This window comes from Mastigoproctus giganteus, chromosome 4 (genome assembly GCF_048544385.1).
Source record: "Mastigoproctus giganteus isolate SK-2022 chromosome 4, ASM4854438v1, whole genome shotgun sequence".
NCBI lineage: Eukaryota > Metazoa > Arthropoda > Arachnida > Uropygi > Thelyphonidae > Mastigoproctus > Mastigoproctus giganteus.
Genome location: NC_143578.1, coordinates 188,232,018 through 188,245,318, shown reverse-complemented (window position 1 = coordinate 188,245,318; position 13,301 = coordinate 188,232,018). Strand labels below are relative to the sequence as shown.

General features: G+C 37.4%; 1 protein-coding gene across 1 annotated transcript in view; it reads right to left on the bottom strand.

The window, feature by feature from the left end:
- The window catches only part of LOC150087268 (Fanconi anemia group A protein-like), a 202,739-nt gene that overhangs the window by 128,553 nt on the left and 60,885 nt on the right, over nucleotides 1-13,301 (bottom strand). The window contains exon 4 of the mRNA XM_090372428.1: nucleotides 12,703-12,845. Within this exon, the coding sequence (XP_090228554.1) occupies nucleotides 12,703-12,845 (143 nt within the window). The remainder of the gene's footprint in view (nucleotides 1-12,702; nucleotides 12,846-13,301) is intronic.

Sequence of the window (13,301 nt, the reverse complement as noted above, 5' to 3'; positions counted from 1 at the left end):
ACCTTTGAATACCACATCACTGATTCAACCTCTTGACCAGGAATAATAAAAACCTTTTAAGACCTTTTATAAATTGGATATGAGGTGAAGAATCATCCAGTCTATAGATGAGGGTTTTGGGAACATCATCCAATATTGCAAAGCAGATAACTGTTCTAGATGCACTTCATATGACAATGAGTGCCTGGAATGAAGTTTCCAAAATCTGCATTAGCAACTGTTTCAAAAAATGTGGATTAATTATCACATTGGTCAACTAGGTCACGATACTGATCATGGTGAAAAGCCTGAAGACATGGGTGAACAAGAGTTTAATGATTGGGTGGACATAGATGATGATCTACAAGTTATTACAGCTTTAATAGATGAAGAAATTTCCCAGTCTGTTACTGATAATTTCGCTGAGGAGGAGAAGGTAAATGATGATGAACCTGAACAAATTCCATTTATAAAATGCAAACTCGTGAAACTATAACCACCCCGAGGAGAGCATTGGAAGAAACTGGTACAAGTGATCATGAATACAGACTGTTATACAATATTGAAAAATCTATAAATAGACTGTGTAGTGATAATTCAAAGCAATCTAAAATAAGTGACCATTTTAAATTATAATCATATTACAAAGTGTTATGTTTAATTAATATGTGCTAACCTGATAATATTCTTCCGATTTCCACGTATCATTAATTGATAATAAACCTCTGATAATAAAATGTAAATTTGTTCTTTATACCTTTATTTTTATAGATTCTGGATAATATTTGTTGATTCTTGCTTATTAGAATCAAAATTTAATTTGCAAATGTGATCACTATAATGCTTACTGTATATACACAAGCACACACAAGGTGTGGCAATAAAGTTCCTGGACTGGTGCTGTTGGGTCACACTCAATGAGAGGCACCTCAGTAGCCAGGTGGGCAGGAGCAGCAGTGCGTAGCACACGCTTCTTGATTAGACCAGGGTTCAAGCCCATCACCACCAAATATGGAGGATGCGGAAAGGTCAGGGAATAACCACCACATATCCCAGGAGCACTATGGCCTTAGTTGCTAATGCTCCTAAAAACCAAATAACAAACAACACAAGAGTTTGAAAATAAACGGAAGTGGTATGTTGTACTTCAAATTTCCTCCAACAGATGGTGGTACAGAGATTATACATGTCATAATTTTGCAATAGAGCAACAAAAGAACATCAAATTTTGCTTTAAACTGGGAAAATATGCAACAGTAATGTATGAAGTATTAAAAAGCATTTATGGTGATGAAATGTTAAGTCGTACCAATGTGTTTGAATGGTATAAGTGGTTCAAAGAGGGATGTTAGGACATTCACAACGACCCAAGAAGCGGGCACCTTTCAACCTCTTGAAACGAGGCGCAAGTTTGGGAAATTGTGGCAAGAGATCATCGTATGACTCGCAGAATGCTGGCTGATGAGTTAGAAATTAATAAGGAGATGATTTGTCAAATTCTGCATGAAGATTTAAGGAAAAGGAAGAAGGTGCAAAATATGTGCCACACAGTTGAGCAGAAACCATGAAGGGTGTCATCATGTGAAGACTTCATCCAGACTTGTCAAGACAATCCTAATTTTCTCTACTGCATCTTCAGTGGAGATGAGTGTTGGGTGTTTCAGTACGACCCAGAGATGAAGCATCAGAGCATGCCGTGGACTTCAAAATCATCACCAAAGTCCAGAAAGTTTTGTTTACAGAAGTCCAGGATCAAGATGATGCTAATCATGTTTTTCAACAAACAGCATGTGATTTAAAAGGAATTTGTACCTGAAGGGAAGACCATCAATGCTACATTCTATGTACAGGTGCTTTAAAGACTATTGAAGTGCATTTCCTAAGTAAGGCTGAAATTCTGAGAAAGGCAGCTGGTATTTGCTGTATGATAATGCCCCTGCATATTCTGCATTTGTTGTGAACACATTTCTGACAAAACATGGCACTGTATAGATCAACCTTCCATCCTATTCTCCCAATCTAGCACCAGCAGGCTTCTTTCCAAAGGTGAAAACTGTTCTCAAAGGAAAGGAAAGTGATATCAAAATGTTGAGGACATAAAAAAAAAATGCAACCACCGAATTGAACATCATCTCTCTGGATACATTCGCTGACTCTTTTCATAAAATCTCAGAATGGTGTAATAACTGTATTCAATCAGGTGGTGGTGGTGATTACTTTGAATAAAATCATTTTTGAGCTCCTTCACTTTGCATTCTTTTCATTGTGCCAGTCCAGGAACTTTACTGCCACATAAGTGCATTCAATCAGGTGATGATTACTTTGAATTAAAATAAAATATCTTTGAACTCTTTCACTTTGTGTTCTTTTTATTGCATCAGTCCAAAAACGTCACTGATACACCTCGTAGGTATATATACAGTTGAAACTCTTTATAGCAACCCTTTTTTTAAGATCCAAAAATATTATGACATCCTATGTGGTTGGTCCTGGCCAATTTCTCACTAAACTGATGCTATTATACATTCAGTGTAACGACCTTGAAAATAAAAGGATTTCTATATAACGACCATAAATTTCTACCCCATAATCTGAATTTTTACTTTTTTATTACAATATTTGTATTTAAAAATGACAGAATGCTTAATTAAAATGTATTGAAGTAACTGAGGAGCTTGCAGCCTGACTGTGAGAAATCATTTGTTAAGATTTCCCACACCCTTTTCTCACAGTGCAATAAAGAAATGAACATTGGTTGGAAGTTTGTTTCATTAATCAGAGTGCATGTTTATTGGTAGGACAAGAAAGAAGATAGCTTTCCCAACTGCATATAAAACTAGGATTCTGCAAGCTGTAAATCAGTGGTGTCCAACCTTTTCCAGTACAAGGGCCGTATTGAAAGTTAGATTTGTTTCGCGGGCCAAACTGAGTGATTCGAGAAAAATTAGCGTGTTACATTTTCCATATTTTGTTACATGTAAAAGGAAAGTTTCTATTTTCATGTTACCATTCAATTCAATATTAAGGTGAATAAATAAATATAATGATACCCCTAAAATTGAAAATAGAAGAAAATTATATTAAGCACAATACACAATAACATTTAGTGAATTCTAAATAGCAAATGCTTAATGTACGGTACTCACCTTATATAATCTGCAATAGTTATTAGGGTGAATTGATGGCTAAATTTTGGGTTGAATAATTTAAATTAAAAAGCGAGGTAAAAAATAAATTGATTTGACGGAATTTAAACTAAGTGCAAGGAGGCAGAAGGGCACAGCACCGTCCCTGGTTGTCATGAAGAATAATTAATTAAAAAACTCTGAGTAATACAAAACTGATAAGCCAATAGTCATAATGATGGACTTTCGTTTAGTTAAAGTAACGTCTCCAGTTGGCAAAGTTGAGTAGAGAGTGAGTTTTTTTTTTTTTTTTTTTTTATGTGAACCCCAAACACGAGAGGTATTAGAACCTATAGTACTTAGTACCGTGCTTGGGTTGGAGGTTGAGAAGACGAAAGAAAATATTCGATGACATTGGACTTGAACTTCTGTAGATTGTAATTTTCAGGAAATACGTATGAAGGAAGGTTGTTCCAGAAAACGGCAGTTGAATGAATAAATGAGGAAGATGAAAAATTGGTTCTGTGGGTTTGAAGTTGGACAGTAAATGGATGTTGGCTGGTGGCGGCACGTGTTCGGACTGTTTTGAAAGAGAGAGCGGGAATTATAGAAGCCGATTCAGAAGAACAGTGCCCATGGAAGTATCTGTAGAAGAGGCATGCAGCAGAAACAGTACGTCTATGAGAAAGCGAGTGGAGAGATTGTTAGAAATGAATTATTAATTAACCTAACTGTCCTCTTCTGAATGGAATCAAGAAGCCGGAGAGAGGTTTTGGGGGCACCACCGCAGATGTGGGAACATTATTCCATGGCAGGGCGGTTTTGCGATTTATACAGAGTGAGCAGCTGTTTGGAAGAAAAGTAACGCTGAGAGCAAAAGAGAAAACCAAGTTTTTTAGATGCAGAGGAAGCAATATTTGTAATGTGTTTGTGCCAAGAGAGATTAGAAGTCAGGGTAATCCCCAAAAGAGATATATCATTTTGCCTAGAAATCGGAGTGTCACTAAAGATAAGCATAGGAGCAGAAGAATCCTTTTTGTGAGATATAAGACAAGACTGAGTTTTAGAAGGGTTGAAATCAACTAAGTTGTCTTTGCCCCACTGGAGAATTACCTGAAGATCGGCATTTAAGGAATTGGTAGCAGATTTTCGAGAAGTTGAAGCTGATTGAGCAGGACAAAGTTTCTCAAAATGGAAAGTGGAATGCAATGTGCAATCATCCGCAAAACTATTGATAGGATTTCCAGTCGATGGAAGAAGGTCATTAATATACAAGAGGAAAAGAGTGGGGGAAAGAACTGAACCTAGGGGGACACCGGTATTAGTGGAGAAATTAGAAGATTGAGAGCCATCTACCATCGCTCTCAGTGAGCGATCAGAGAGAAAACTGGATAACCAATTACTAAAAACAGTTGGCAAACCATAAGATGGAAGCTTCTTTAGAAGAGCTTTATGCCAAACACGATCAAAAGCCTTTGAGATGTCAAGAGCAACTACTTGTGTTTCACCGAACGTTTCCATTGAATTAGTCCATAAATGGGTAATATAAGCCAGAATATCACCAGTGGATCAACACTGACGGAATCCATACTGGCGATCGTTGATCAGACAGAAGGTTTCTAGATAGTTTAAGAGTTGGCGGTTAATTGATTTCTCCATTACTTTGGAAAGAGTAGAAGTAATTGCAATGAGACGATAATTGGATGGGAGGAATTTGTCACCCTTTTTAGGAACTGGCTGGATATGAGCAAATTTCCAAGCAGAAGGAAAAACACCTTTGGAATAAGAAAGTGAAAAAAGGCGGCAAAGAACAGGAATATGTTCAGGAGCACAGGTTTTGAGAACAAGTGGAGAAATACCATCAGGACCTGGAGCTTTCTTAGCATCATGATTCATCAAAATCCTTCTAATATCCTTTTGACGGAAGACCACAGGAGGCATTGAATGGAGCGTGTTGGGAATGGTGGGAGGTGTTTTACCAAGATCATTAATACATGAGCTGGAAGAAAAATGGGATGCTAGCAGGTTGGCTTTATCCTTGGCTGAAGTGACAACAGAACCATCAGGTTTGGACAGAGGTGGAAGCAGAGATGGGAAAAGTTGCGGCCAATAGCTTTGGCAAGAGACCAGAATGCTCGGCTACCATTAGGGCAAGAAGCAAGTTTTCTACTCTTAGCCTGTTCAAACTCTAGTTTTGATTGATTAATAACTGCTTTACAATTGTTGCGAGCTTTGGTGTAGGCAGAAAATGAAACTGAAGAATTAGAAACAAGCCAATTACGATATGCAACATTCTTCTCTTGAACAGCCTTAGCACATTTATTGGAAAACCAAGGTTTAGATAAAGCACAAGATTTTAAAGTGGAGTGTGGGATAAAGGATTCCATTCCTGCAAGAATAATTTCACTGACACGATCTGAGCAAACATTGACATATCAGAAGTTTTGAAACAGTAATCCGACCAAGGAAAAGAAGAAAAGAAGTCACGCAGGTCATCCCATTTTGCATTATTGTAATGCCAAACAACACGAGGTTGAGAATAGCCATGAGATAAAGGTTCCATTGGAGAAGAGACAATCGCCAAGTTGTGATCTGAAGTGCCTAAAGGACATCTCACTTCGATCGTGTACTTAGATGGGTTGTTTATGAGAAAAAGATCAAGCATATTGGCTGTATGATTAGGATTGTCCAGCATTCTTGTAGGTAAATGAACAATCTGCTAGGTCATTATTAATTGCAAAAGCCTCAGCATCTCAACCTGCTGGGTCGGTGTGACTAGAAAACGGAAGCCAGCTGGAGTAGTGAACATTAAAATCACCAAGGAAAATTACCTTACTGTTAGGAAATTTGGACTGGAGAAAGTCAAGTTGCAAAGAGAGGAAGTCAAAAAGCTCCAAGTGATTAGTGGAGTTGGGAGAACGGTAAAGACAACAGATGAATTTGACACAGTGAGGTAGAGAGATTTTAAGCCAGAGAAGATCAAAGAGAGGAGATTCCAAATTGCCAAGTCTCTGACAGGGAATATCAGAATGGACATATGCACAAGTACCACCTTTGAGGCGAAAGGAATCATACAGCGAATAATTTTGGCAACTGAGTTGAGCAGTAGTTGAATCAATCGAAAACTGAAATTCTGCCAGAAAACGTACATGGGGTTTGGCAGACTGCAAGTGGAAATGGACATCGTTGAGATTAGAATTGAGACCACGTATATTTGTGAAATGAATTAGGAAGTGTTTGGGAGGTTTAGATCATTTCGCAGATAAGCTTGCTCTATTAGTTTGACAATTCATGGTGTATTCAATAGTAAGAAAAAGTGGGTGGGACATGCTGTAGTAAGTAATGAAATTTTTGGATATGGCGTACACATGGTAAGAATATACCCAGATCCTTGACATAACGTGGCCTTGACAATGCTCCCCGCATACACACACACTACTCAGACTCCCTCCAGTCACTATCTGGCAGAGTAGAGGTAGCAAGATTATACACTAGCTGATCCAGAAGCCTCCTAGAGAGTGACCAATAGGTTCGGTCCGGTGTACTAACTAGCGGCCAGCCTGCAAACACCGTTTTAGAGCTGTACCCTTGAAATGTAAGGAATATTGGATCTCGCCACGACGTTCATCATAACCTCAAAAGTCATCAATCATACTGCATGATGGAAGAGATTGGGAAGGGTTGACCGGAACTTAGCTCTAGAGACTAAACATGGGTTCCACCACTTCAAGCCTCCAATAAGCAAAGTGGTGGTATTTCACCGGATGGTGAGAGTCATCTACCACCTAGTACTACCTGGTAACATAGAGGGGCGGCGTTCCTCCATGTGGTGTGGGTGCCACAACTCGACCCCTGCTTATGTTGGTGGTCACAAACCATGTACTTGTGCATGGAGGTTATACCCAGGATTACTAACAGTCCCACCATCGTGAAGGTGCAAGCAGAGGATTTGGCTGTCACAGACCGTCCGGACTTCGCCAAAATTGGGTCCACTTGACTTGAGTGTCACCCGAATATCAGTTCCATCAGAGTTTTAGACTTACAGGTAGCAAGTACAGCTTGTCTGGCATATCTGAGAGAATGTCTGTGACAACCTCAAGGAGTGCGTGCTGTATTTAAAACTCAAGGAGTGCGTGCTGTATTGAAAAGAAATATCTATACTCCCATGATGCTCTTTGGAACACGTGGGATCTCAAATGTGAGAGATTCCAGACTGGGGAAAGATTGAAGTTTTAAACTAAATGAAAGTCCATCGTTATGATTATTGGCTTATCAGTTTTATATTACTCAGAGTTTTTTAATTAATTATTCTTCATGACAACCGGGGACGGAGCTGTGCACTTCTGCCTCCTTGCGCTTATTTTAAATTCCGTCAAATTAATTTATTTTTTACCATGCTTTTTAATTTAAATTATTCAACCCAAAATTTAGCCATCAATTCACCCTAATAACTATTGCAGATTGTATAAGGTAAGTACCTACATTAAGCATTTGCTATTTGGAATTTAGTCTAACAATCATGGTATTTTAAGAACTCTAAAATTTCTCATATTGCCATTTAGTGAATAAAATTTAACATTTAATGAGATGATTGAGGGTAAATATTTTTAGATAACTGTTCAAAATTTTGAAAATTCATGACGCCAGTTCTCAATATGGAATGCAGATGCTCATCTGCTATTCTGTTTCTTTTTACATATTTACAGTATTTGATTTCATGAGTGAAACAATTTGCTCACAAACACACGCTGATCTGAACAAAATAGCCGTTTTCATGGCATTTTGTTTCATTCGTGGAAAATCTTCAGATAGGAGAGCCTTGTAGAATTCAAGTATGTCGTTTATTTTCACAGTCTATATACTTTTTTGAACTATACTTTGGCTTGAAGATCAATAAGTTCAAGTTGCATACTGGGATTGTAGTTTTCAGCCACTGAAGTAAATGGATTCTCAGACAAGCTTATGGCTTTTTCATGGGGTCTTGTATCAGCAAATTGACTTTCAAACTTGTCAAAAAATAATTGTAATGACGAGAGACAACGATTCTTGTGAAATATGTCTTTCTCTTTTAGCTCAATACAACCTTCGAAGTGAACTAAATTATCTCGCTCAATTTGGGATTTAAATAATAACAACTTATTCTGAAATGTTTTGATTTCACATGATATTACATGTGATATTACAAATCAAAGACCAATTTTCCTTTCCCTTGCAGTTTTAAATTAACAGCATTTAAATGACTAGAAATGTCTGTAAGAATTGCAAGATCAAACGGCCACTCCATATTTGATAGTTGTTTTATTGGTTTCCCTTTTTCTGTCATAAAAATATCAATTTCATGACTAAGTTTAAAGAAACGATATAACACTTTACCACGACTAAGCCATCTTACTGAGCTATGTAAAATTACCTCTTCGTATTCAACTTCAATTTCTTAAAGAAACTGTTGAAACATATGGTGATTAAGGCCATGTGATATTATAAAATTTACAGTTGAAATAATCACCTTCATAATGTACTGGAGATCCAATACATTCCCATACATTTTTATATTAGCCAAAAGGCTGAGAATTTTTTCTATTAATAATGGTGAAAGGGAATAAGATGAAATGCAGTGGACAGATAGACCTGTTAATAATGTTCAAAAAGATGGCCAGTGCAGTGTTGTGGTACTGTCGTCTCACAGCAAATTCCAGTTGCAAAATGGCGACTACTGTGCGAGTGTGGTCCAAAACAGGTATTCGTGAAGTTATTTGTTTTTTGCAAGCAAAAGGGTCTTCACCAAGTGACATTCACCATGAACTGGTTGCTGTATATGGCGAAAAGATGATGATAAAGAAACAGGTGTGTTTTTGGTGCAATGAATTTAAAGCGGGTCGTGTTGACATTGAAGATCGAGTAAGCAGGCCTTCATCGAGCAAGACAGAAGGCAACGTTTCGTGCATTAAGGGCATCGTTCTTGAAAACAGGCGAGTGAAACTGCGTGAAATTGCACAAATAGTGAACGTGAGTAACTCGACTGTTCACGATGTCCTTGGCTTTCGAAAGGTGTGCTGCCACTGGGAGCCCCAACAACTGTCAGAGGAGGACAAAGCAAAACGCATGGGGATGTGTCTGGAGAACCTGTTGCGATACAGCGATGAAGGAGAGGATTTTCTCGCTCACATAGTCACAGCAGATGAAACGTTGGTTCATCATTTTACCCTGCAGAGCAAACAAGACTCCATGACCTGAAAACACCCACAATCTCGTATGCGAAAAAATTCAAAACTGTTCCCAGTGTCTGAAAAGTCATGGCCACAATGTTCTGGGATTGCCAAGGCATTCTGTTGGTAGATTTCTTGCCGAAGGGAGGAACAATCGATGCCCAGCTTTACTGTGCAATGTTGGAAAAACTGAAAGCAACATTCAACGCAAACGACCAGGATTCCTGAAAAGAGGCATGATTTTGTTGCAAGACAACGCAACTTCACACACTGCTCACACCACTCATGAGTGGTAACACCATAATTGTTGGGGAACTCTGTCACATCTCCCCCTACAGCCCAGACTCAGTGCCTTCAGATGTCCATTTTTTTGGCCCTCTGAAAAAACACCTTTCAGGAAAGCATTTCACCACAGATGAGGAGGTTCATCGGGCAGTGCGATGTTGGTTACTGCTTGTGGGCACGTGACTTCTTCTTGATAAACTGATCCATCGTTGGGACAAGTGCATCAATAAAACTGGAGACTTTGTGGAGAAGTAGTGCATGTTCACTTATTTCTTGATGTGTAATTTCAACTTCGTATTATTAAACATCATCAAGAGAAAAAATGTGTTGCCTTACTTTTCGGAAACCCCTCGTACATTGCCATACAGAGCTTCTTGATGCACAAAGCAGTGAATTCCAATCTTGAGGTTCAGCTCCGACATCTATCATTTTCTTGGTTATTCTACCCATACACCAAATGTTTTTACCAATCATATTTTTGCACCTTCAGTTGCGACTACTGTCAGGGTTTTAATATTTAATCCTAACTTTTCAATAGATTGGCAAAAATTGTCAAAACGATTTTCATCTGTAATTGTTCCATGCATACTCTGCAGATCAGCTAAATCTTCAACTGGTACAAAGTTATCATTAATTCCACGTATGAAGATAAGGAGTTGGACTATGTCATTTACATCATTACTGTCATCCAATGCTGTACTAAAAAATTTCATTTGTTTTATGCTTTCCAAAAGTTGGTTAAACAAATTCTTTCCAATATCTTCTACTCTTCACTTAATTGTTTGTCAAAACAAACTAATGTCTTGTATCATTATTTGTTTCTCCAGACAAATTTATTCCACAGCTTTTAACTAACAACGTTTAACAAATTCGCCATCACTGAACGGTTTACTTTCAAAATCGAATGTGCAACTTGATAACTGGCACTTACAGCAGATAAATTTCTTGACTGATACTTTTCAGTGTGTTTTGTTGTTTTCTTCAGTCCACCTTTGATTAAAAACATGACACTCCAAATAACTTTCCACTTTCGGAACATTTTTGAGGAGGATGATTTTTTATTTCAATACAAATTAATAACAATTCATTATATTATGAACAAGTTATATCAAAATAGTAGAATTTCACAATATGAAAAGATTAATATGTACATAACTATATTTAGTGTATGTATGACTGCACTGGACTCCATGTACATGTTTGATTCAGTCGACACTTGTATGCCTGTATACGCAGTAGCACGAATCGAAAATGCTGTTTTAGTTAACTTTCCGAGTGGGCAGTATAAAAATTATTTGCGGGCCATAGGTTGGACACCAATGCTGTAGATAATGGCATGCATTCAAGACTGATATTGCAAAATAGTTTGGCATTCCTAAAGGTACTCTGTTCACTATTCTGAAAGATCGGAAAAAGATTGAAAGTTTAGAGAGATCTGCTAAACCAGGTAGGATTCGGGCATGAAAGGCGAAGTATCTGGATCTTGGAAAGGTACTTTTGGAATGCCTAATGATGATGCATGCAGTTAGTTAGTTAGTTAGTTAGTTATTTGGTTTTTAGGAGCATTAGCAACTAAGGCCATATTGCTCCGGGGATATGCGGTGGTCATGCCCTGACCTTTCCGCATCCTCCGTATTTGGTGGTGATGGGCTTGAACCCCGGTCTAATCAAGAAGCGTGTGCTACGCACTGCTGCTCCTTCCCACCTGGCTACGGAGGTGCATGATGCATGCAAAAAACGTTCCTGTAGATGGTAATCTTTTAAAAGCTAAGGCTGAATCATTTGTTCATTTAATGGATATTGAATAATTTAAAAGTTCAGATGGATGGTTCCAGAAATTTATGCCTTGTCATGGCCTGTCTTTCAAAACAGTGTGTGATGAAAATGCAGTCGTACACAGTGACACTACAAATGAATGGAAGAAAAATTGTTTATGATTTTTCTTCCATTCATTACGACCACAATGACATTTTCAATGCTTAAAAAATGGACTCTCTAATCATTGGGAAAGCCCAGAAGCCTCAATGCTTAAAGGTTTGAAGAAATTACTGGCTATGTATTGAGCAAACCAAAAGGCACGGATGACATCACAAATCTATGGATCAGGGACTTAGATTGCAGGATGGATGAATGAGAAGAATAGAAAAAGTTTGCTGTTTGTGGATAACTTCACCCCTCATTGTCAAATAAATGACCTACATGCAATCACTGTCGAGTACCTACCACTAAATATGGCATCATATTTAGTGGTAGGAACTACCAAAGAATGCTATTAAAAAAATTGTACTATGTCTTGAAAGAAAAAATCAATGAGAAAATTACATTCTGCAGACAACGTATTTATGTGTTTCAGCATGGGATGAAGTTGATGAAAAAGTGATCGCTAACTACTTCAAACATGCTGGATTTACAGCTTCAGATGATACAATGTGTGCAGTTTCTCATGCTTCTTCCTCTGTTAATTGTGAAGAACAGTGCAATAACAGGGAAGAAATATTTGAGCATGTAAGTCATCACCTAAACTTACAGAAAAACTTAAGCTTCAAAGATTACACAGAAGTGGATGCAGACATTGAATGTTTCATGATATGCACAAATGAAGAGGAACTCATTGCACACATAATGGAATCTTCTGAAATTTGTAGTGCTGAAGATGAGGAACCTATTGTGGTTGAACAAGAAGTTTCAGTGAAAGATGCTCATCACGGATAAGAACTTGTATGTTGATTTTTTCAGTACAGCCTAACTGCAAAAGTGAAATAACTGCTAACAAACACCTTCATAATTCTTTTTTAAAACATGCTCTACCATTGAACAGTGTATCTGACAGATTATTTTAAAGTATAAAACAATTCTCTTGTTAGATCATGATAGGTATGTAGTGTACATAGTGAAATTTACAATTTAATTGTAACCAACTGCACTCTCAATGCAAAATTTACAATCATAATTTTCTTGATTAATACTATAGTATGTATTATAAAAAAAAATTATTCTATATTGTAGTAGTAGAATTAAATTAAATGTTCAAGCTTTGACTGTATATGTATAAAACACAAATTAAAAAAAGAAAGCTGTAATTTAAAATTTAAATTGTTAATTCATACTTTTAATGAAGTGGGAGTTACTTGGGCATCATTAAGAATGAAGATCTGCTCTACATTAAAGTCAGCTGGTAATTTTATTTGCTTGACAATGGCTTGTAAATTATGACAAAACTTGGTCACAAGAGGGCAGATGTCTGTTGCTTCTATATGTATGTATATAGAAAAAAAATTCATAAATATGTATACAGGTATACAATTATTACATCTAATATACATGTTCATTGTTTCTGCTCAAATTTTAATTGAAATGAAATAACAAGTTCATGCAGGCAGAAAATTATCTTTATTAATACTGTGGATTCCGGTTATTTGGGCAACCGGTTAATCGGGGCAGCTGTTTATTTGGGACAAATCTTAAAAAACAGAACCCAATCAAGAAAATAGCCAGGGTTTACTTCGCTTAATTTGGACAAAATGCCATTTAACCGGGGCAGAGACCGCAGCACTGGAGATTATCCTACGATTGTCTCTGACCACGTAGTTCGGTCGGATTTCTGGAGGTCACAACCATAAAACAATAAAAACAATTAGTAGTCACCTGTTTATTGGGCTTTTCTGTTAGTGCAATCTTTCATAAACGGATAGTAAACTCGATCTTA